A 26375-nucleotide genomic window follows, 5' to 3' on the forward strand; every position below is an offset into this window, starting at 1 on the left:
CCAAAGACTACAAAAGTTTAAAAATCTAAGGTTTTTTTTTTTGTTCCCAAAATTGCCAAACGCCGAAACACAACCACAGAATTCGCTTGTGCAGCTCCCAAACACATGACATCGGGATGACAAGCCCATTTATTACGGATAAACCAAAAGGATTATTTACAAATTTAATTGGATAGGCTATGGATATGGACTGAGTGAAGTTATGGCTTTCAGAATCATACCACAATAAAACTCACGCTATTGTATTCACTTAGAGCTCATTAACTGCACATTTCATCAACCATTTTTCACTTGACCAAGGGGAATCATGTCAAGGGTACTTTTATTTATCACCAGACCCGCGTGTATGTCCGCTGAACTTCCAGAGAATGTTTGGGGAACAAGGCGGAGCCCATTCATCTGGCGAGTTTCAAGTTAACGGCAATCAGAAACGAAGTTACAGGCTACCCCAAAACGTCACGTTTATAACCCATTCGTTAAATCTAACTCTATCTAAATGGCAATTCCACATGTTGCCATGCCACTGGCTTATTTTAAACCATGAGCCGCGTTACACTGGCTGTAATTCAGCTGACTGGGAATTATTCTCAAATCAATTCAGCCTGATTGGAGTGCGCAGCGCGTGCCTGCCTGAAACATTTGCGGGGTAATGTGCATATTCTAAGATTCAATTATATATAGGCGTATGAAACACAGTGTAATAAAGCCGTTGTGGTTATCAAATTATTCAATGCCCCCTGTCTGTCTGATATTGATCTCCGTGTGACTTTCTCATGTGGTGCTGCGCTAATATGTTTGACACACCGCCTGTGTTACTTGACGACGGGGCTGGAAAAAGTTGGCCGTGTCTTACCTGGCTGTGCTGCACAGCTGCCTTTACTGGTACCTGCAGCATCACCTGAGTCTTTTCTGAAATATTTATACAGAGATCCCCTCAGGCTTTCGGCTTCTTCCTCTCTTTTTCGCCTTTCTTTTTTTTTTTGGGCTCCTGACTTGTGCATGTTGAATCGACTTGCGCAGCCCGCACTGACCACTAATGGAATGATGTCGTCTTTTTTCTTCTCCAAAGACCAAACCATTTTGGCATTTGATAGGTGGGTTATTGGCCGTTTTTTCAAGGGCAATGAAGGCAAACAATCTAGGAGTCATTAATTGAATGCAAATAAAGCACTTTTCTTCTCTAAATCAACACATTTTGAAGTATACATACAATAATTAATCCCAACTTCATGGGGGTCCAGTTATGGGCCCCCCCCATTCCAGGGCCAGTCCAGGGCCCGGGACAACGTACCCGTTTGTCCCCCCCTGTCGGCGGGCCTGCGTGTGTGTGTGTGTGTGTGTGTGTGTGTGTGTGTGTGTGTGTGTGTGGAGAATTCCAGGGCACTGGCTGCAGTCAGCAGAAAAAGAGGGTGCAACAGGAAAAAGAGACCTTGTGATTCACTGGACTTTGAAACCAACAACAGTAACTTCTGTTAATCTCTGTTTTAACATTTCTCACACACTGTGAACCCTGAGAAAATGTATGAAGAGGCCTGACCTGTTGGTTTTATCCAACAGATACACACACACATACAGTCAGCATTTAGACTTGCAGATGAGATGCTGATTTTTGGTTGTGGCCACTGAATGAATGAATGAATGATGACGGCGTGGGAATGGTGGTTGTTGAGATTCTACTACAATAAATCTTTTTATTTATTTAATACCAGACACATAGTGACACAGAGCCAATCTGAGAAAATGTTTGGGTGTCAGTAAAGAATGAGTGCAATTGCACAAACTCTGACTTCTCTCAGCTAACTTTAACACAAAATATTATTATCTTAATGCATTTAAAATTAAAATAAATACTTCAGTGAATATTTTACGTCCATAACTTTTGGGGACTTTTGACAGACAAATTAAAAGAGAGCAAGGGAATGGTCAAACCTGGAGCTTTATGGACAAAGCACTAAACAGGTGATTCATTCATTCACAGCATGAAGTAAGAGCAAATGCCATCTAGGTACGCAATGAGTTTCAGATGGTGGCAGAAATGGCACTCAGTAAAATCGTTGAAAATGCAATCTCAAATCTCGAAATGTTAAAGTGGCCGCTGATCCAGATCCGCACCAAACTGTAATAGCAGAACATGACCAGCTCACACGACCACTTTCTATTTCTTTGCAATTCTTTTCAAAATTGATTGGGCCATTAGGATTGTGGATGTAATAGTTGATAATAAGCACTTTACAAAAGACCTGACTATGAGTATCTGTATTACCCCACAAAAAAACAAGAAGAGAGTATCAATCTATGATTGGTGGTCATGGCACTACATGAGTGAAATGTGTTTGTTTTCCAGGTCTGCTCCTTTGCACCACCATATAACAGCCTCCATACCCCTTGTTAACCTGTCTCAGTCTGGCAGCATAAATCAGCACTGAGGGTTTGCAGGTTGCAAAGGTACAGGAAGTGCAGATTCAGAATCATTTCTCTAACTCTCTAACTCTACTAAGAGACAGTGTGACCATGAGTTCGGCTGTCAGTGGGTAACGGTCCGCTCATGAGTTCAGAGGTCTTAATAAGATGGAAAGTAAACTGTTGGCCGTATGACTATAGAACACAATAAGGCTGGGATTCCATACTGTCATTGAAAATTGATTATTCATTCAATCTATTTTAGAATCGATTCAAATGTTTTCTATTTTCCAATTATATCATAGTGCTATAATCAAGAATGCAGCATTTCATACAGTTGAAAATGAATAGGCCAGTTTTTTGTGCCCCTCCCTGTCATTGACAGAAGCTACAGGTAATAGAGGAACAAGTCTCTGAAAACAAAACCAACAAATGATATAGCAGGGCTATATTTACAGTATAATAGTTTCTCTCAAATACTAATTAGGTGCCTTATTCAGATTTTACTTGATTTAATCAGTGTCTCTGTTTGTTTTTGAGAAGAGGAGACACCTCCTGGTGAATACCTGTTAACGCTAAAGGAATCCTAACCACGAGGACCTGACTGCAATGACAGCAAGGGTGGTGAAGACAGCATTTCCCAGACATGAATAAGAATGAGTCGCTTAACTGATCTTAACTTGTTTTCTCATTACTGATTGTGGAACTTGTCACACTGAATACCTTGGACACAGGTTTTGTCTGCACTGTCAACAGCAGTTGTGTTGCAACAGAGAGAAAAGGAAGAAGAGAGAAAACAGGAAGAGAGGAGAGCGGATGTCGGTTTGTGTGTGTGTGTGTGTGTGTGTGTGTGTGTGTATGTGTGTGTGCATGTGTGCGTGTGTGAGAGTGTGTGTGTGTAAGCAGTGGCATCATACTCTGCTGTTGGCCTCTGGATGTCCAGTTATACATCCTGTCCTTCAACTCATTAGCACTGCAGGTTTTCCCTTCCCAGTGATTGGCTTATACTTTTAAATCATCCTCTTTGTAATGTTTGATTCTTCTGTGTCCAAGACAGACATCTTTTCATATAAAGTGGTAGAGAACTCTCTTTTTTTTCATTGGGTTTAGTCGCTGCACTTATGGGTACAGTGTGTAGACTTTTGTGATATGAAATGTTGAAGTTCCATGTAACAGCTGAACACCCCTCACCACACCCTCTCCTTCCAAACATGGAAAAGAACCTGTGGTAGCTTCAGTTGTCATAAAAACTCAAAAGGTGTTTAGTTTGTCCAGACTGGACTAATGTAAAAAACATGGCGGCCTCTGTAGAGAGGGTCCCCTCCATGTAAATATAAAGTATTTAAATATAAAGTATTTAAATATAAAGGGCCTTTTCTGGGGTAAAGAAAACTATAATTCATACAATCTAGATTAACCGAACTAGTGAAAACATCATGAGGATTATTCTACATTCAATTTCTGCCAATAGATCCCTTTCACCTAAATCTTACACACTGGACCTTTAAGGTTGGGTTATGGTTGTTTTTAATCCATATGAGAAATTCAAATATCTAATATCTGGTTGTGTCAATTTGACAGACCACAGCAATACTTCCCTTTCATTGTGCTGATTCAAAACTCTGACCTCAACAGATCACCCTTGTATGTTCTCAGCAAACTCAGCAAAGAAAAGGACGATGTGCAAATCATACTGAGCAATAATCTGTGTAAGTGCTCCATTTGAAAGAGGAGGATATATGGATCACAGCAGCAAGGGTCAATGTGAACTATCCCCTATTCTTCCATGTGCTTTTCCTTTCCATGGTCTACCAGCTTCCTGTCAGCTTCCTGAGTCTGTCTAGGATACAGGCTGCCAAACAACTGTTGACCTCCACTGTAAGTTACACTCTAAGCAAAAAGAAGCGAAGGACATCCGGGAATGGAATGGGGACAGTTCACTGTGACAGCCAAGGAGGTTGTCCAGATGTTTCAGGCAAGGCCAGAGGTCTACTGGATCACATTTTAAATCTTCACGGAAATACAGTTTAAAAAAAAACAAAACTAACACCCTGGGTGTGTAAAACCTAGCTGAAGAACTGGAAGCAGACAAAAGGTTTTAGCCTAGCATGTTTTATCAGTGATAAAACAACATCATTTAATAAGACTATAGTTAACTGTATTTTGACCAATGCTGTTATAAGCTAAATTTATGTTTTAAGCTTTAAAACAGGTTTGTTGGAAGAAAATCATCTGGTGTTATGGATCTGTCCTCAGAAGCTGCAACTTGTATAATATAAAACAGTCCAAATTCACCATAACCTGCAGCTTCTGTAATATTTGAAAGAAAACCTAACACCACTGTCTCAGCAAAAACTGAACACTGCAACATTCATGGAGGATTTATTGCAGGACTGTTGGATTACACCTTTCCATATGGTGTCATCATATTACAGTCCATATTACCCTGTACCATTTGCAGGGTACAAGTGTTTGTTGATGGTAAGCATGGAGAATGACAGACGAGCTGCATATACTGTACACTAGTTTCAATGTAATGGCTGACTGGTGAATCATTTACATTGTGATCATTGTGCACCACTTTGATGAAACACAGCTCAACTCAACTGACTGATGCTGAACTGCAGAGGGAGCCAAAGAGAGAGATAGAGCCTGTAGGCATGGTAATCACCAAACATTTCAATGATCTGCATCTGTACAGTGCTTTTAGTAAATAGAGTTCCGTGTGTGCTAGCCTTTGGAACCTAAACATTTTTTCCTCCATCCCTCCACTGACTCTAATTTCTTTTTTTATTGGGTATAAGGGGTACTATAAGGTGTCAGGGTACAAAATACCCTAACATTAATGATCACAATGCATTTTTTTTTCTAAAGACAAAGAGGAAGGCAAGAACCATCAGCACAGCACAAATATAATTGATTGAGTACAATAACCAATCAGAGGAAAGGGTCACTGAGTGTGGACCACCCACAGAGGAAAAGACGAGAAGTTGGGCTGAATGTGTGTTTCATGTTCTATAACCAAAATTTTAAAAATGTAAAACAAGGCCTGTGTACGTGTCATCTGTACCAAAAACAAATGTTAGAATATAACTTTGTCAGTCCGGATCCTTTAACCTGTATCTAAGCACGATGACATTCAGCCTCTTGCAGCAGAGTTTTTAAACGTCCACTGTCAGCAGGACTGGGTTGAACAGCCTGGTAAGCAACAGAAAAGGTTGTTCTGCCATTGATTATGTGAGGCAAGATGTTACATTTGATTGATAAAGAATATTTAACATCAACATCTAGAAAAGTCAACTTCTCTCTCTGAACATTAAACAATGTGTGTTCACAGTGTTTTTTGCAACAGTTTTCCTTTTCCATGCCCAATGCAATAAGTTGTTCAGAAACATGTATGTGGGGTTGTCCATGACACATTGAGTTGAATAAATTGAGTCAAGATGGAAAAACATAAAGTTTATAAATAAAGAAGTGCGTGCAAGGATGTCAATAACAGGGCTGCTTGGAATTATTATGGTAATAGTCTGTAAAGTTGTGTGCTTTTCTTGCAATTCTAGAGTATGAACTAGAATTGTGATTATCTAAACATCTAGAATCACTGGTGTGTGGTAGTTTATATTAAGATGAGATGGAGGCTGCTTTTCTGGGGCCCTACAGTGACATCTATTGGACAATTGAAGCAATCTCATCTGTGAAGTGACTTGTAAATATAGTTGACCTGATAATTGATTAAGGTGATGACCTCTACCAAATCATCTATTAATACTGTTTAAATAGAAAGAATTACGCATGTTTACTCCATACAAGAAGTGGTGTAATCAAACTCACATTTCTTTCCTTCTCTTTCTTACAGATATTCTCTGCTTGAAGAAGTACTGCAGAGGGACATTTTGGACTAAATGCAGAAGCACTGGATGTTATGTTGCACTGAGAGCTAGTTTTGTTTATAAAGACTAAAGACATAAATAAAGACATGTTTGTTGCGTCATTATCATCGATGCTCTATGAGCAACTATACAATGAGAGCTATTCCTTGATTTGTATTCCTTTCATGTATTAACACCCTATAGAACATGTTAATGTTTTGTAATATGCCTTTTCTGCAAAATAATGTTTGTTGCCTCACCGTCATCTGTGATATTGTCAATTCCTCAACCTTTCCTATTGTGAACTTTTAATAGTAAGCATTTACTAAATCACACATGGTAAACAATTTATGCTGCACTGCTCTCTTGAGCATTATTCTAAATGACTAAAATCTTATCTTTTTACTTCTGCAACATCCAAAACCTGATTGTTCGGGTTTTGCCTTTGCACATTCTGCTTTTCTCAGATTTATCGGCATGTATGAATCCATGAAACCAAGCAGCGGCGTAGACAGAAACCTCCGCATGACTCTGAGGTGTCATTTACAGAGTTCTGCTTTTATTAATATTGAAATACTTTATATTCACATTGGGAGCAGGTCCTCTCAATGGAGGCCGTCATGTTGTTTTTTAAATGAGCCCAGACTGGACCCGATAAACACTTTTAAATTTGAGTCTGATAAAGTAGCTCTGACGTCACATTGTTCATTTGAAATCTGGTCACATGGTGTCATCACCTTGACAACCGCAGGCGTTTCTTTACGCATCTTTCGTCTGCTGCAGATTAGAGCAAGACGTGTTTTCACGAGCTCTGTCTGTGCTTTCTGAAAGTTTGGAGAAATCTCGGATCTGCTTAGTTCATATTATTCTCTGACTGAGAGGAAGTGGACCATGCAGCATCAGTGGCTTTGAAATCATGGATTTCATTTGTAGAAAACGTGTAGGCTATGCGTTATGCATGGATGCTCTTCGTATGGTGTGATTCTTATTTTTTAAATATTGATGAATGAAGAAAAAAGTTGGGCTCCAGCAGAAAGGGCACTTTTCTCATCCAGGGCCAAAGGGCAGGTGCTTGAGCCCCACTAGGAGTCTATCTGTGCATGTGCCTGATACACATGATCTGAGAAAAGTTTGTGTCCATGTATCGTTCACTCAAACACTCCCTTTTCCAGGTATGAGTTCCTCATAATAATGGTTAATATTTACCAGTGTGTTAGGTGAATGTGTATATGTAGCGTGAAGTAATGACATTTATTACCTGATGACAATTAAGCTAACATTAGCTACATTAATCTCCTGCAATGCTAACTGTGCGTCGTCTGTGGAATAGTAGTACACCGTGGCTATGTAACTATGTGACTAGTGTTGTTGCAAGTAGGCTATTCTATATTTATGTTTGCTGAAATATTTGCGTTACTGACTATGTACTAGTCAGTACGAGTGTACTGTTCTAAATTGTGAGTTGCAATATATTATCAGTATATTAGAAGTAAGTCGAGTTAAAGAATATTTTGTGAAATTCTGTATTTGTTTATCTTACATGCTTATGTTTACTTTATTACTGGTATCCAAAGTTGTTTAATGAATGCAAGTGCTAGGTGACAGAATATACATGTTAAATGTCTGTTTGGATGTACATTGTCTATAGTAATATTTCAGTATAGTCTATTGACGTATGTTATATTTCAGTTCTGTAGATATTCAGCAGTAATTGTACACATTGTGGCATTTGTATTTACAGTAGGTGGTTTCCTTGATAATGAGTCATATTACACACAATCTGAGAAAACTTTGTGTCCATTCATCGTTCACTCAAATACTCCCTTTTTCAGGTATTTTACACTTGTACTGTACATGTAGTTCTGATAGTTTGGAACATTGTTCAGTCTGTGTGCCTTTCTACAACATCTAATAAATGGTGAACGCACCATGTAGTGCACTATATAGTGATTAGTGAGGGATTTGGAGTTGGTGGTGGTGAACTTCTAAAACATGTTTTGGCCTCTTGAACATATTTCAAGTCTGTCTTTGGATCATTTCCTCACATTCTGAGCAGTTGTCACTTGAAGAAGTTGAAGATGAACAGATTAGACTTCAGTGGTCAAAGTTCAGGGTGACCTCACGTGAGTCTAGAAAAAAAATGTTTTTTGACTTAAAAGATGTGTTTCCAAAGTTTCCAAAATCCACCCTGAAACACACTCATAGATCCAGGACAGATGTAACACACAGTTTGATGACATCAAATAACCATTAGGGACATGAGTGAATACAAAAAAGGTTTTACAATGCAAAGCAGCCAGGCTTAAATATGCAGTATGGTTACAGCCTGAGGAAAGTGAGTTCATTCAGTTTTATTTGTTTAGCACCAAATCATAAAATAGATTATCTCAAGGCACTTTACATGGTAAAGCGGAGACCTTGTAAAATTATAGCGAAACCCAACAGTTCCCACAACGAGCAGCACTGACGACTGTGTAGAGAAAAAAAAACTCTCTTCTACTAGAACTAAAAAACCTCAAGAACCAGATTCAATGTGAGCGTCCAAAGAGAAAGAGGAGAGAGAGAGAGAGACCAGGAGCTATTGTCAGACTGGTTGTTGTAATGAAAATAATTTATTGATGATAGCAGTATAATAATAATAATAATAATACTCATCATCATTATTTCTTTCTCTTTTCTTTTCATCCTTATTTTCATGTGATCTACATATTGGATGGAATTAGAAGGGATCACAACATTTCAAACATCCCTGTCACAGAGGTATCATTGGATCCACGGTGTGAGCAACACAAACAGACATTCATTCACTCACCACCTGCACAGGGGTGGAGGCAGAGACCAGTATTGGTCCGATATGATCAGAACTATCTGCACAGTGACATGCCTACAGAAAATTTGTTTTCTGCATCTTTGCCATTTTGCATAAAGAATGCAACAGAACAATGTTGTACTGTCAGTAGAGGAGGAGCTGGTGTTACATTTCCCTAAATCTGCATGAGAACTGGTTAAGTTTACTGTTTGTGATGAACACTGGCACAAACAGTCCACAGAGCAGCAGCATGATGGAAGGGATCTTCTTTGGTGTCTTGTGTCTCTCAGGTCAGTGAATTTCACTGTTTGTATGATGTCTAACAGGAAATCTGAATATAGAGATTCATTTGAGTCTTCATACATAACACAATTAACTGGTTTCATCCTCAGGGTGCCTCACCTTCTCCACATGCCTCCTCCATCAGTACCACTTTGTGTCTGATGCAATGAATTGGACTGAAGCTCAGAGCTACTGCAGAGGGAGGTACACAGACCTGGCCACCATTGAAAACACTGAAGAATTGAAGAAACTTAACGACACAGTTTCTGCTGCTGGTAACAGCTCTCAGGTTTGGATTGGTCTGTACAGTCAGATTGACTGGAAGTGGTCAGATGGGTTCACAGGGAGTGGAGCTGAATATAGGAACTGGGATGAGTCTGATCAGGATCCAGACTATATTCAAGCCAATCAGCTCTGTGTGGTCAAGTGGGGAAATGGAAGATGGATTGATTATTACTGCCATGAAGAGATTGCATTTGTCTGCTACAATGGTAATGATGTGTTTTATATGGATTTTTACAATACAACATAATGTGTAAAATATAATTTGAAAACATTGTGTGATCTCAACAATCCCTTTTTTGTTCTCTCACTGAACTGCAGGAACATTAGAGGATTCTGACTTTGTGCTAGTGAACACAACAAAGAATTGGACTGAGGCTCAGAGGCACTGCAGAGAACACTACACAGATCTGGCCACTGTGAGGAACGAAGCTGACAACGACAAGATACATAACTTGACGCAACATAATCAATGGGCATGGATCGGTTTGCACAGAGATCCTCAGATCTACTGGTCTGACGGGAGTGGCTACTCATTCAGCTCCTGGTATCAGGGTCAGCACAGACTTGGCTCGAAGAAAGTCGTATGTGCTGTTGCAGATTTGAAGAAAGGCGGAAACTGGAGGTTATTGTTCTGTGAACAAAGATTTCCATTTGTCTGCTACAGCGTCCCAAGTGAGAACCTTTTTTTTAATTTCTAAGTTGCTTGTTTTTGTATTTGTAAGTTTTCTGACAGGCCTGATCAAGCTGTCTTGTAGGCAACATGCAGCCCAGAGACCAGACGCTCCGCCCTCTGTGTTTTACATCAAATGTCTGAGTTGTTCTATCACCAGAGGAAGAACTGTAGGCTTCACTAAACCATACAACACATTACACCTGTGTTTTGTTTCTCTCCTCATTCTTGGTCTGAGCAGATGTTGAGACGTTGGTGAAGGTGAGGGTGAAGCTGCAGGACTCCTCTGTGAACCTGAATGACCGTGCTGTGAGAGAACAGATTCTGAAGAAGGCAAGTCTCCAAAATCCACCCTGAGACATTAACTCATTCATGGTCCCTGGACACATGTATTACAGAGTTTGACATCATCAAATAACCATGAAGTAGATGAGTGAATGTAAACAACTCAGCCACAGATGTCCCACAATTCAAAGCAGCCACAACAATGGAAAGAAATAGAATCAAATGTTTGACTGGTAGTGTAAGTGTAACTTTGTGACCTGATGCTGGTTATGTCTCCGGTAGAGCTGCAGGATTCATACAAACCACAATTCTTCTTCTTCTTCTTCAATTATTGTTAATATTATTCATATTATTGGTATTGTTATTATTATTATATGAATTGTTGCTGCTATCACTAATAACATATTTACATTCATAATTATCACTCTTATTGTTTTCATTATAACAACTAGTCTGTCACAGCTGAAACCTGACGGTGCACGACCTGGTCTCTCTTTCCTCCTATCTGTCTCTGTTCTCTTCCCATCTCTTCCACCCTCCTCTCCTCCTCCTATCTCTCTCTTCTATCCCCTCTTTTCCACCTTCCTCCTAACTCTCTCTCTTCTCTTCCCATCCCTCCTCTCTTTCACATGTTTCTCTGCTCAGCCCAACAGTTGCAGGATGCAGTTGTTGCCCACATTGAGTCTGGTTCTAGAGTTTCCTTCCAGTTAATGAGGGAGTTTTTTCTCTCCGCATGCTGCTCACAGTGGGAACTGTTGGGTTTCTCTACAATGTTTCAGGTCTTAATCTTCTATGTAAAGTGCCTTGGGATAATGCATGTAATCATAAATACTCTATATGAATCTAATTGAACTGACTAAATAAAAACAACCCTTTGTCTTAGGGAGCAAAGGAATCTGTTTCAAGTATTTCAAATAGCTGCCATTTGTTTTCCAGCTCCAGGAAAAATTCAACGAGGAAGGACTGAGTGGCGTCACCTTGAAGTGGAAAGAACAGTCTGATGGGAAAGTTTTCCACAAGGAGGAAAACAGTTCCGACAAGAAAAAAAAGACTGAGCTCTGAAATTTGAATTCAACTTTGAATGCATGCGCCAATGTTTCATGTCTGCACATATACACACCACTATCACTGTACGCAGTTAAATCATAGCAATAAATGCTGTTGTAGAAAAACTAGCCTTTGTGTGCTTATATGCTTAAACTGTGCGTCTGTGTATAAAGAGCATCAGGAACTGTATGCAGCCCGGGACAAATGTCTAATGAACAACAGACACAGGGAGAGTCTCCATCGGAAGGAAAATGTAATTAGTTGCTAGGCAGGTTAATAATGTTACAGCTGATTAAGTCTTATACTAAGGGAATGACAAAGACCCACAGCACAGGTCAAGCCCATGTCAAACAGATTTCTGGTTGCAACTGTAAGCTTTCACAAGACAGCACCATATATCCAGCATAAAGAAATGTAATCATGTATGCACCCTTACTGGAATGATTGTTTGTTGCACATATATTTAACGTGTGGAAATGTAAGAATTAAAAAAAAAAAAATGCAGATAAACATCGCCCGAATCTAATGGAGTCTGGAGACAGGACCTTCAAAACCTTCAAAAGCAGCAGAGACGAGGATGAGCGTATAAGCAGAGGGTTTGAATTCCAGTCTTCAGTTGGGTTCTGGAGCCAGCTCTGGTTTAAATCTTGTAAAAGAATAAACTCTAATGCATTGAACTCTGACCATCTCCAGTGAATTCTTTTGACCGATACTGAGACTCCAGTAAAAGCAAAGTATACGTGTTGAAAAGAAGTCTAGACTTAGTATCTGGCCCAGTGTTTGACTTTTTATCTCCAACAATGCTTCCTGTAGAAGAGTCTGACCCTCATCATTAAAACTGTTATTTATACTACTACACTATTAAAAACAAATCCTTTGTTTTCTCACTCACAGGTTTGCAAAGGGGCAACAAATAACCACAGGTTTGTGAATGATTTCTGAATAATGTCGAAAGGATTAGACTCGCATTCAAACCCAGACATCCCATAAATTGACACTGATAAAGTTCAATGCTTTAAGAGACAGTCCTGAATTGTTGCAGTGTGTGCAGTTGCCACACACACACACACACACGCGCACACACACGCAGCCCTTATGTGGATTTACAGTGATCAGTGGGAGTAAAAAGCAAACTCACTCTCTGGATGTGATGTGGGCATTACGTCAAAGCTTCCATGGACTAAAACAATGCATGCATAGGGTTATTGACATATAAAGATATGCAAAGCCGAAGTGTTCAACACAAGCCTGTTGTTCTTCCCTCTGTGTGTGTGTGTGTGTGTGTTCAGAGAGCGATGTCAGACTTTTGAGGACACTGACAGGAACTAAGTGTTTGAGGCAGCTATGTCAAGTTTTGCCAAAATCCTTGTTGTTTCTATTTGGGTAATTGTACAGTGTGAGCAGTACGGAGACGTATTGAGGCGAGAGCGGTGTTACTCCAGTTGATACATTCTATCAGTGTTATAAAGATAGCATTGTCATGGGAGCAGAGTGATGGGTGATATTTGTGCATTTTTCCTTTTCACATTTTCAGTGTTCTACTCTTTTTCCCAGAATTTCTGTAAAAACAGACGTACGTGGGTGACTGTGCGTGGTCCAATTTTGTAACAGTTGTACAAAGCCTTGTTAACGTAACCTGTGCATATAAATATTATACTGAATGTGACAAACTGGGTTGAGGTTCGTTGCAACAACGCCACCTGGGGGAGTTTCACCCAGAGAGAATTAGAGAGGAAACAGTTTTAAATCATTTAAATAAAGATCACACAATTTCAATTATCAACTGGGGCAGAGAGCATTTCATTTAGAATACATTTTATTGACAACAAATGAAATGAAAAACAAAAACGAGCAATACACTGGCTATCAGGATACCGGGCAGGATACAATAGAATGGTAATCAGGCATACGGATCAAAAGCACCTGTTGAACCCAGAAAGAAAAGTTACAACCATGCCATGAGCGCATTCAATTGAAACTGATAGCCAAAAGAAAAAACAATGGTCACTTATTAAAACACTCACATTCAGGTTACACCACCAGATCCCAACAGAACCCGCAGAGCCAACATCAGCAGAACTACTCGAGAGACAGGCCACACACTTGACTGCAGCCTTTAAAAGCACAGGGCAAATAGTTCATATTTCTGAGCCACATTCAGAAAATATTTAGCCACATTGCGCGCCACGAGTGGAAGGAGAAAGCGAGGTGTGGCCGCTCACCTGGCTATAAGCAATCAGGGTGCCATAACTCTTGCATAGTGCCACACAGTGGCAGGGAGGAAGACAACCTCCAGCTACACTGGGTTCATTCAAATGTCCTTGTGAAAGGTGGTGCTGGGAAGCTTGGTGCTGTAGTGACTGCTTGTGCTGTGTTGTTGAGTCAATAGTAGGTGAACACAGTTACTTCAAGGGAACAAACTACATTTGCAGCATTGCATCATGTGTCACATGACTGACTGCAGACCGTGCTCAATCTTGTTTGTGGAGCAGCATTCTGTAAAGTATTGGTGATGGTGCTGCACATCATCCCCAGGACTTTTACTGATGATGGTTTGCTCAATAGAACACATTTGTGAGTCACAGTTCTGACATCTGATAAATTAATGGATTGTGGAGATCATTTAATTGCAATCATACATTTTGGTGGGGACCAGTCAGGGATTTCTCCTGGTAAAAGATTGTGTAGTGTCGTTTTGCTCCATGTGTGGCTTTATTTCCTGCCTTTATCATGTTTCTCGCACTTGATATCGTTGGGTGTGTCTGTGTGTCCCTTTGTATTCGTCAGTGTGTCTTGTCCCACATCGGTTGACACTTGCATGTCCTCTTGTTTCAGTTTTGTTTGCATTCAAAATGTATCTTTTGTTTCTTTGCCTATGACCTAACTATCTCTCACTGACCAAGCTGTTGTGCCTGCATTTGAGTCCTATCTTGAAAATCTTAACAGTTACTGTGGATGGAGCCTTGGTTACACAACATTTAGTGTCTCTTAATGTAAATAGTAGTTTTGCATTTTGATGTAAGAACTGTCTCAAGGTTATTTTTTTAGTTTTTGTTATGCTCTCATATTTATTTTTTGTAAAACGACTAAAACAATTATCACAGTAAGTTCAGTCAAACACCTGTTGATTTCATTAGTTATCAGCTTTATGCAGCCTGCTCCTTAATGATTTGGGAGGATAATTGTGTAACTTTGACTTAAAACCAGCATATCACATTAGTGTGACCTGACTGAAACACTGAATATATTTAGGTGTATGCCCCTGAGAGGGGAAACAACCTTTGTACTAACCCCTACACCCTAAGCTTTGTTCAGTCCCCACGGAACAGAACGGCAGCACAAGGGAACACCTGGGAGCTGAACTGACCAAGAAGGAGACAAGTGAGGCAGGGATGGTTGCACTCAGGTGAAACACTTCAGGAAGGGTCAGACAGACGACAACAGGAAAATTAAACAATGATAGAAAACAGCCAACAGACACATGTGGCAAGTGATATCAATATATAACAGAGAATAATAAGACTCTCATTTCCTATGATACTGAACCCTTAATTGCCCTTTATAGAAAAGGTGCTGCCCATAGATGCACTGTATGTGAATGGCAATAAAATATACTGTGAAGTGCTTTGAGTGGTCATCACGATTGGAACATCTCTACATAAATACAGACCATTTACCATTTGCAGGGTGCAAGTGTTTGTTGATGGTAAGCATGGAGAATGACAGACGAGTTGCATACACTGTACACTAGTTTCAATGTAATGGCTGACTGGTGTATCATTTACATTCTGATCATTGTGCACCACTTTGATGAAGTAAAGCTCAACTCAACTGACTGATGCTGAACTGCAGAGGGAGCCAAAGAGAGAGATAGAGCCTGTAGGCATGGTAATCACCAAACATTTCAATGATCTGCATCTGTACAGTGCTTTTAGTAAATAGAGTTCCGTGTGTGCTAGCCTTTGGAATTAAACTATCTTTTCCTCCATTTCTCCACTGACTCTAATTTCTTTTTTTATTGGGTATAAGGGGTACTATAAGGTGTCAGGGTGTCAGGGTACAAAATACCCTAACATTAATAATCACAATGCATTTTTTTTCTAAAGACAAAGAGGAAGGCAAGAACCAACAGCACAGCACAAATATAATTGATTATGTACAATAACCAATCAGAGGAAAGGGTCACTGAGTGTGGACCACCCACAGAGGAAAACTAAACTCTGAGTGACAAATTTGTTTGGTCAGTGAGAACAGACGACAAGAAATTGGGCTGAATGTGTGTGTCATGTTCTATAACCAACATTTTAAAAATGTAAAACAATGCCTGTATACGTGTCATCTGTTGTAGTAGGCTGGCATCCTGAGACCAGAGCAGCGGACGGACATGTGTGGATGTGTGTGTGTGTGGGTTGAGAGACCTGTGGATATATATATGTGTGTGGTTGCCAGGAGAGGCAACCAGAATAAAGACATTGAAAACGCCATTCTCTCCTCCCGTACTTTCCCGGAGTGGGCCGAGTAATCTCACAGTCATCTTTTAGGGACTACCAGTCATAACAATCTCACACATCAGCAGCCAGTAGTGGCCAAGTGGAGGACTTGGTCACTACATCCTATTAAGCCCTGTGTAATCTTCATTATCATATCCTACTTAATACTCAGTCGCTGGAATAAATAGCAACAAACAGTGGAGGATGGATTGGAACCTGATGTACTTACATAAGTGTAATCAACACAGGAAATCTGTTGGTTGTGCAGTGGATGCATTTTATTTAGTAGATAAAACTGAGACAAGTAGGAGTGTCCTCGTGTTGGTCAGCACGCCAGAAAGCCTCCGTCCACGGGCAGAGTGACTCCATTAGTCATGTTGCTCTTATCACTCAGCAGGAATAAGATACTGTTCACTACGTCCTCCACCTCTGCACACAAACACACAGGGAGCAGGTTTACACATTAGATAACATCTGTAGAAAGTGCGTGTGTCCACTTCATGATTGTAGCACTGGGGAGGAAACAGTGCAAGCTTCCATTGATTGTGACAGTGCACTGAATAAATCTTCCATTCAGTTTATACACATTCTGACAAAAGTTAGTTTTATGTTATTATTCTTTGATTGCACCTGAACATCCTCACTGTGAACAGCAACCAACAGAATAAATGAGTCAGCACAGTCTTGGTAGAGTCCAACACTAACCAACAACTTCCTAGACTCACTCACTCCTCTTATAAGAGGACACTATAAGCAGGCAAAGGTTGGACAGCTGCTCCATTGTTGCACATCCAGGATGGAATCCACATTCCTGAATCTGAATCAACCTTCAGGCTTCTTTTCAGCACCCTGGTATAAACACACATTCTCCAGGTCCCTTCTCTAAGGGGGGGCCAACCTAAACGTCAAGTTCAACATTAGAGGAAACTCTTGCTTGATTTAATTTTATAATATCTGGTGTCATATCTGTGTTTTGAAACGTCAGTGTATTTTCCAAAAATGATGATCTGTTCCTTAAAGATGTGCAGAATACACCTCACCTCCCCCTCCCCCCATTGATTCATTTATTTATTTTAATACATGTCAATGACTATTTCACTTTGTACTCCCATAGTCTCTCTCTCTCTCTTTTTCTCTCTCATTTCAGATATCTCTGACTCCCGAACCTCAGGACAACCACTTTACCATTATTACTATTATTAACAACAACACTTAATTAATAGTAATTCATTATTCTATGAATTGTGCCTGTTATCAATAATAATTACTAGTCTTTCACAGTTTTTTACATTTTAACTAGTCAGATCTGATACCTGATGGCACTCAGGTGTTCCCTGTCTTTCTCGCCCCCCTCTCCCCCTTCTCCCCCTCTCCACTATCTCTCTCTCTTCTCTCCCCTCTTTTCCACCCATCTCTTCTCTCCTCCCCATTTTTCTCTGCTCCGCCCAACCAGTCGAGGCACATTGAGTCTGGTTCTAGAGGTTTCTCTCTGTTAATGAGGGAGTTTTTCCCTCCACAGTCTCCAAAGTGCTGCTCATTGTGGGAACTGTTGGGTTTCTCTATATTTAATACGATCTTAAGGTCCTGACCTTCTATGTAAAGTGCCTTGAGATAATGTATATTATGATTTGGTTCTATACAAATAAAATTGAATTGAATTGAATTGAATCTGCAGCGCCCTGCCATACTGAAGTCAAAATATGTGTTTACAGTCTGCTGGGTCTTACCAGCAAAGCGGCCGAGGGGGATGCGTGCTGTCATGGTCTTGGCTTTGTCGGGGTCACTCCAGCCCAGACGACCCATCTCAGTCATCACCACAGTGGGGTTAACGCTGTTCACACGGATCTGATCACAACACAACACTGGCACTTTAGTTAAAACTCCACCATTCACTCAGTGAGAGCTCCATGACGATCCATTCATTGGGATTTAACATGTCTTGCAATTGATTTGTGTTCACAATTCTGTAATTGTATTGTAGATTATTGAAAAATTATAAATGGAGTGTTTTAACTGCATGGTCTAATTTAAAATAAAGTTTCCATGTGGACAAATGAGCAGTTTATTAGAACAATGGTCAATGAGGTGGAGCAGTTCATCCTTTTTATGAACTTAGTTTAGTGAGTGTTTGATATGCACACACACACACACACACACACACACACACACACACACACACACACACACACACACACACACACACACACACACACACACACACACACACACAGCGGGGTAGACAGGTCCCCAATTAACTCTCAACACCAGCTCAACATATTAACTAAACCATTGTATTTGTTTGTGATCAAAAAACATTTAGATCATCACAGAGAGAACCTATTGACACACACAAAATGTCCAGTTGCATTATGGGAAACATCAGCTGTAGAATTCTCTGAGCTTCTCCCTCAGTCTCAGACGCCTCGCATCACATCAGTCTTTTACTTTTCCCTCTTATGAGACCCAGAATTACTGAACTGCATTTCTGGAAAATTGTTTTTAAAAAATAAAGATCTTCTGACCATCTCATATCAGATGAATTATACTTTGTAAAACAAATGGTAAATGCTCTGTATTTATATAGAGCTTTTCTACTTTTATGACCACTCAATACAGAACACTCATCCACATTCATACATCTATGAGCAGCACTTTTCTCTATGAGAACAGCACAGCAGTTAGGAGCAGTTTGGGGTTCAGTCACTTGCCCAAGGACACTTCAGCATGTGGATTGAGTAAGACTGGGATCAAACCGTTGAGTCTCTGTTTAGGGGCAACCTGCTCTACCCCTGAACCACGGCCGCTGCCAACAAAAAAACAAGCCCAGGAACTTACAGTAAACAGATGTCTGGTTTATTCTCTTTATCTGCTGTAGATTCAGAAAGTGTTCAGACCCAGTTACTTTATCGTGTTGCATTATAGTTTACATTAAAAAGAAATGCGTTTTTTCCCATCAATCTACACTTAATAGCCCATAATTGTAAATAGAATGAAAGTAGAAGAGAACATTTATTAAAAATTTTAAAAAATATAATCTCTTTGCTCCCAGTTTGATTGAATTATCTTTGAGATGAGTCTGTACTTTAATTGACTGAACTGAGTTAGACAGTTTTTAATTTACTCTGCATGTCGTGATAAAAACAAAACACTTTCTGTGGACTTGTTGGAGTGTTCCCAGGACAACAGTGGCCATGATAACTTTGAAACAGGTTTGGAAGCAGCAGGACTTTTCCTAGAGTTGACAATCTAGACAAGCTGAGTAGGGGGACAACAAGGGCCCTGTCAGTGAGGCGATCAAGAACCCAACCGTCTCTGTCACTGAGCTTCAGTGTCCTGCAGAGGTGGAGACCCTGCTGGAAGTATACAACCATCTCAGCGGCTTTCTATCGATCAGACACTAAATAACAATCATGTGACAGATTTTCCTCCCATAGTCTCTCTCTCTCTTTCTCTCTCTGATTTTAGGTATCTCTGACTCCAGAACTGCAGGACTTATAATAATAATAATTAATATTATTATTATTAACAACAATACTTCAGTAATTATATGAATTGTGACTGTTATCATAAATAATCAATAACTTCTTTACACTGTTATTGTTTACATTTTAACTAGTCAGATCTGATACCTGGTGGTGCTCAAGTGTTCCAGGTCTCTCCCTCCTCTCTCTCTCTCCTCCTCCTCACTATCTCTCTCTCTTCTCTCCCCTCTTTTCCACCCATCTCTCTTCTCCTCCACATTTTTCTCTGCTCACCCCAACCAGTCGAGGCAGATGACCGCCCACATTGAGTCTGGTTTTAGAGGTTTCTCCCTGTTCATTTTCATTACAACAACCACAACAACCTGCTCCGTGGCTCAAAAGATTGAACTGAATTACCTTTTTATTATGATTTATTCTTCATCTAGCCATGGATTTTATTATTTTTCCTGTGAGGCACTTTGTAACTTTGTTTATATAAGTGCTATACAAATGCAGTTATTATTATTATTAATTTCTCCTCTCCAGTCACCAAAGTGCTGCTCATTGTGGGAACTGTTGGGTTTCTCAATATTAAATAAGATTTTAAGCTCTTGACCTTCTAAGTAAAGTGCCTTGAGATAATGTATATTATGAATTGGTGCTATACAAATAAAATAAAATTGAACTGAACTGAATTGAATAGAAGCCTCATCAACCCCGTACACTCGTTTACGGTGAATCCTGCAGAGGATCTCTGTGTTCTCACATCAGCTCCTCAGGACTCGATACAAGGGGGCCATGTTGGCAATCTCCCTATTTTAAGTTTGAGTAACATCAAAATCATTAAAGTCATACATTTAAATTCCAACTCTAAGATGGATTTCAGTTCCTGGGATTTGTTGTTCAAAAATGGGCTTAAGAGTGATGGTACCTGGTGAGGTCCGAGCTCTAGAGCCATCACTTTGGTCAGCATGTCCAGGGCTCCTTTCGTGGCACCTGGGACACAGACACACACAATGAACGGAACAGGCTGTTCAAAAAGTTAAATGTTTTTCTATTGCTGAGGTGAACTTGAGCTGAAGGGTGTCACGTGGCTTTTCCTCTCTTACTCACAGTACACAGCATGGTCTCTGAGGGCACACTGTGAGGCCTGGCTGGACACATTGACAATGGAGCCTCCAGATCCTCTGGCCTTCATCCCACGAGCCACAATCTACCCACAGAGACAGAGGCTGTGTTTGAATCTAATGGTGTTATTCCTATTTGACATGTTCAGGCATTACACGAGAGCCAGGTGAACCTTTGCTGTCCTTTCCACCAACTGAAACATGAAATGAATGGCCATCCAATCACGGATTTCTGAAAGGTCATTTTCAAGATTTGCAACAGGGATAAGACCCTGAGTTAAAGTGGAGATGTGAGGCTGTGTGTCATCTCACAGGAGTGGACACAGTTTCTACATTTGTAGATAAAAATGATTATGGCAACATGGCCTGAAGAATGAACTTGTAGCCACACCTCTGGCATCTATTGCACTTCTGTCCATCCTGGGAGAGAAATCCCTCACATGTGGCTCTCTGAGGTTTCTACATACTTTTTCCCTGTGTTCCGTAATTTTTTGGTAGTTTTTTCCTTTCCTTCCTGAGGGTTAAGGGCAGAGGGTGTCACACCTTGTTAAAGTCCTATGAGACAAATTGTGATTTGTGGGCTATACAAATAAAATGTGATCGATTGACCTCAACAAATGAGACACTCTTTAAGATCAGAGAGATCAAGTGGTCAGGAAGTACAGAATAATCTATCTTGAACGTGGCCTGGTGAAACCCCATGATTTACTATGGATGTGTTAGAGAAGTGTAGATGTAGTATGTTAAAAAATTGCCCTTGACCCTGTTTTAGGAACGTATGACAGAGAAAGTGCTGCACATAGATGCACTGTATGAATGTGTGGGTGAATATAAATACATATATAATATATAAATTAACAGTTCTCGCTGTGTATGAGTCTGAGACCAGATGGATGGATTTTACAGTTATATATACAAAAAATATATAATTTTCTTTTTTAATAGCCACTGTTTTACCTGCGACACATGCAGCACTGCTTTCACATTCACATTGAATGACCTGGAAATAAAAGACACTTTAGAACACAGCAAACACATGCCACATGACTGTCACATCATTATGCATTGTACCAGGACTATCTGCTAGTGTAACCTCTTATTTGGGGAGCATAGAAGTATCTCATATTCATCTTACTGGTCAAACTGGTCGGGTGTGACTTCCAGAAATGGCTGCAGGCTGGCAAAGGCGGCGTTATTCACCAGCAGATCGATGGGGCCGACGTCCTGCAGGGCTGCCTCCGTGGCCCCCCAGTCTGCCAGGTCCACGCACACCGGAGAGATGGACGGACACTGTGAGAGAAGCAGACATGCTGGTGTCGATAAAGATGGAGAAGGAAACCAATGTCTAAATGTGAGTCATTTCTAACTTGGGTTTTGGTCAGCAACCACATCAGAGTTAGACAATGAACTATGAATCGAGTCAAACTGAATTTCTGTTATGTGCACAATGGAACATTTTTGGTTTTCTTGATTAAAAAACAGCACTGTACTGTAACATACTGTAGCACATGCTGTAGTATTTAGTATGTAGTGATATGCTCCAGTATTCTCTTCATCGTACAAGATTTCTCTTTCAAACTGCCAATGCTTTTTACTTTTGAAAAATGTATGTAATATATTTTTCTTTTGGTATATTTATAGATTACCTTAGTTTTTACGAGCAAAAACTGCACAAAGTTACTTCCTTTAAAAAGCAGCTTCCATTGCCAAGTCTTATTTGAAAAATAAAAAGAATAAAAGAAGATAAGCAGAGCTGTGTGTTGGAGAGGAAAGTAAACACCTCAGATGAGAGGAGAGCTGAAGTGGGGGCGCAGTGGGACAGATGAATCAGAGAAAGGTGGGGGATGAGAGGTCAGAGGTGGGGGACCGAGCCCCTCACTTGGGTGACAGGGTATGTGTGTGTGTGTTTGGGTGGGCACCTCCTGCATTAGCGTGTCCAGGTCAGCCTGTGTGCGCGTAAGCGCCGTGACCTCCGCTCCGCAGCGTGCCAGAGCCAGAGCAGCGGCCCTGCCAATCCCTGAGACACAAAACATCCATAAACACAAAGACTTATTACCGAGTGGATCTGCGGCTGTGACACCAGAGCTGACACACACACATTCCACACATGTCTCAGACTCAGCCAGACTGCACTCCGTGAACAAAGCGGTTTTTATTCCAGTTTCTCACAGTGTGAACTGACGAGGGCACATTGGAATTCACATTCATTATCATCACTTCGGCTTTCATCACTTAACATTTGTTTACACATTCATAATAATAATAATAATCATCTCTAAGCTAATATTTAACAAATGGTGTTTGACGTTTTACATTGTGTTTATTAATTTAAAGTAATTGTCAGCAATCACCTCTTACCAGATTCGTTCTCATATCGTTTACTACTTTTAGCAGGGCTGTCTCTTTGCTGTGACGTGTCCTGAAACCTGATTGAAACATTTCTAATGTTTTTTTTCTAGTTTCTGATTTGAAATCTCTCTAAAGGTGTTAAAATATCAAGATTCTCTTTCTTTAAAAGAGTTTTTGTCAAAGCAGTTTTAAAATCAGTGGGGGAGACACCACGAGTAGGGATTTGCTATGTCTAGGTTTTAAAAAGGGAGGTTGGAGTTGGGTCTAGGGAAAACGAGGAGGGCTTCAGTTCTGCTAACACTTACCTGAGAGTTTCAGCATTACCAGGCTAAATGTTCCAACCTGACATCATTTATTCAAACAGGGTATGGATAAAGGTGCAGTGTGCTCATTCTGTTGACAGATACCAGCTCTAATGTTGATTATTTTATCCCTGAAGTAAACTCTTCTCATTTTTGGTTTGGGGTTTACCAGAGAATCTATACTAACAAGGAGTCTGTGAATATTAGTATTCATCACATGTGAACGGTATTGTCTCTTTTTAATTCCATGGTTTGTTTTTTTTTCTCTTGGGATGAACTTTGAGTTATTTCCCTGACTTTGATAGGAGCAGCTGCATCAACCATTGTTTTCTTTTTCTGGTTGAAATGACTAACTCAGTCTTCACATGATGACGGTAAGATGTTATTTTTGTAGGTTGTAATTTGTGTCATGACAGATGTGGCTACTTCAGGGGGTCATATGGCGTTTTTCGACGACATGCTCTGTGGTACTTAGTGGAGAGTGATCAGAACTGGTAAATACACAGTGGTCAGACAAGGCCAGATCAGTGAAAGAAGACATATTCATTTTAAGAACCACACACTATTAAGTCCAGGGTGTGTTTAAAATCCATGCATTCCAACCATTCTAAAAACTCTTTGGCTCTAGTATCTGCCAGATTGTCAACTGTATGTTAAGTATTGACTGCATCTTAGTTATAAACACCTGGATGTCACAGAATCTTTTACAGCTGAACCAGAATAAAACTGACGTACTGTTCATTGGTTCAAAGGCACAGAGAGAGAGAAACTGGCCTCCAAATGCAACACAGAACCAGCTGGCTACACCTTTGCATTGCTCACGTTTCTGGTCGGCCAAAACAAAAGCACAACAAATCAGCTACAGTTAATTCAAATTCCGCTGCACAGTTGCTGACTAAGAACAAAAAGAGAGCACGAATGACACCTATTTTAGAGTCTCTACACTGGCTGCCTGTTCATTTTAGTATTAATTATTGAAATCTTTTTATTCGTTTATAAAGCACTACATGGGTTTGCACCTGTAGGATTTGGTTAATGAACAAGGGAGGCCCCTCAGATCCTCTGGTTCTTCACTTTTAGCTGCTCCACAAAGCAGAACAAAACATTTGGTGATGCCTTTTAAATGAAAACTAAAAACCCAAATTTTCAGCCTGGCTTTCATGTAGTATTTTATCATTTGTATGGCTTTTTTAAAATTTACACTGGTTTTATCTATCATGATATATATACGTTATTATACTCCGGCTGTATTTTATGATTCATTCTTCTTATATATCATATATTCTGTCTTGTTTTATTAAAAATGTTCTATTATATTATCATTTACTTTGTAATCTTTTACAATGTACGTATGAGGTGATTTTGATGATAAATACATATTTTAGGGAATTGATTTATAAGTTTGTGTCCTCTGGTGTTAGTTTGTTTTAATGTAGGGGAGTGTTGGGCCTTGACAGAGGTATGCACTGTACTAAGTACTATCATTAACACTGTTCCATAATCTAAACTTTGACAGTTCTTCTTCTTAATGAGGTTTCAGCTTATAGCTATCAGATCACTCGCCACAGAACCTGCCTGTATAACATTGTGTCTGTCAGAAATGGTCCAACAAGTTGCTAGTTGAACCCGAACTTGCCTGACGAGAGTTAACTTTACCTAAGAACGTTTGAACTAGCTTCATGTTTCCATCTATGACCATCAATGACCCTCAGGTTTGGCCTTTACAATCTAGAAACCCTGACTTGTCTTCATTGTTCGTCGTGGACTGCAGTCCTGCTCACTTCTCTGTGCTCCCTTCAGATTAGTCACCCAGCCAAACTCCATAAAGACTGAGTCTGCCCCCTGCCCAATTAAACTGTTTAATTAAAAAATAATCAGAGGAGGAATTTCAAATAAAAACCTAATACAATTAACATAAAAATAAATGTGACTGATGATAATGTGTCAGGTTAAGCACCATAAGAGGACTCTGGTCAGGATTAGAGATGAGCTTAGCTTCAGGTTCTCCAGACTCTAACACCCACCATTGCTGCAGTCTGATACCATTGCATTAGAAAATGAAGATCATTAAAAAGAACACAAAACATGTGGTATTTTGTGAGGGCTGTAGTTCTCCCAGCAGCCTGCAGGTGTCAGTGCACTCTCTGAAAACATCTAGCATGGGTGTTTGCGTGAGTTTAATTCTTTTACCTTTTCCAGCTCCGGTGACCAGAGCTCGTTTACCCGCAAAACAGATCTCCATGGTGGCTCCTGTGCGCAGAGATCAGGATAGATCGACCTGGAACACACGCAGCTAAAGGCTGAAGAGACGCGAGCAGTCACGTGACTCCTGCAAGTCTGACTTCAGCACCGATCGAGCTAAACTTAGCTGATCTTTTCTAAATCTTCACAAACACGAGCCTGCATCCAAACACAGTTTCCTGTGGTGTGTTCGAGGCAGTGGGATACTCACCAGCAGCAGCAGCAGCAGCAGAAGTGGCTCAGCTCCGGGCTGCAGGAAGCTCAACATGAAACCTCCACACTGTTAATGTTTGTCTTCCAGGTCAGACCTGCACAGTCACCGTGAACACGCACAAACCACTCAGAAGCTCATCCACATTCAAATAAAACCTCTCCTGACATGTCCATAGACTGCATGTGGGTAGATATCCAAGAGTGATTCCATATATCAGTAAATCCTGTGTGCTCTGGTGAATCCACTCACCTCACCGAATTGTATTTCACTCTACTCTTCAGTACATAATGTTTAATTATCATGATTCACACAGTCACTGAGTTTACTCTTTATCATCATTATGGTGTTTGAACATTAATAATAATAGTCATCATCATTATTAACTAATAGAATAATATAATGGATGTCTTTGCTACAATGTTGTCACTGTAACAGCTCAACCAAAAATAATATATTTGAGATTAATGAACAAATAAACTTTGAAAAAAAAAAGATTTGGTTGATTTTTACTACTTATTATAATATTAGACTTATTCAAACCTAT

At 40.1% G+C, this 26375-nt stretch overlaps 2 protein-coding genes across 2 annotated transcripts; one reads left to right on the plus strand and one right to left on the minus strand.

Moving 5' to 3' along the window:
• Positions 1-9151: 9151 nt before the first annotated feature.
• On the plus strand, positions 9152-11775 carry LOC109626679 (lymphocyte antigen 75-like). The gene is made up of 5 exons (XM_069517491.1): positions 9152-9368; positions 9471-9851; positions 9964-10317; positions 10557-10648; positions 11537-11775. The coding sequence occupies exons 1-5, from the start codon at positions 9293-9295 to the stop codon at positions 11660-11662; spliced, it is 1029 nt and encodes a 342-aa protein (XP_069373592.1). The 5' UTR covers positions 9152-9292; the 3' UTR covers positions 11663-11775.
• Positions 11776-16393: 4618 nt separating this feature from the next.
• On the minus strand, positions 16394-25968 carry dcxr (dicarbonyl/L-xylulose reductase). Its single transcript, XM_069517339.1, has 9 exons — positions 25829-25968; positions 25567-25654; positions 22645-22742; positions 21861-22015; positions 21683-21725; positions 20712-20811; positions 20530-20594; positions 17865-17982; positions 16394-16566 (listed from the first exon to the last, which is right to left on the minus strand). The coding sequence occupies exons 2-9, from the start codon at positions 25616-25618 to the stop codon at positions 16463-16465; spliced, it is 735 nt and encodes a 244-aa protein (XP_069373440.1). The 5' UTR covers positions 25619-25654; positions 25829-25968; the 3' UTR covers positions 16394-16462.
• Between the last annotated feature and the right edge of the window lie 407 nt (positions 25969-26375).

Source organism: Paralichthys olivaceus, chromosome 21 (genome assembly GCF_024713975.1).
Source record: "Paralichthys olivaceus isolate ysfri-2021 chromosome 21, ASM2471397v2, whole genome shotgun sequence".
Classification (NCBI taxonomy): domain Eukaryota; kingdom Metazoa; phylum Chordata; class Actinopteri; order Pleuronectiformes; family Paralichthyidae; genus Paralichthys; species Paralichthys olivaceus.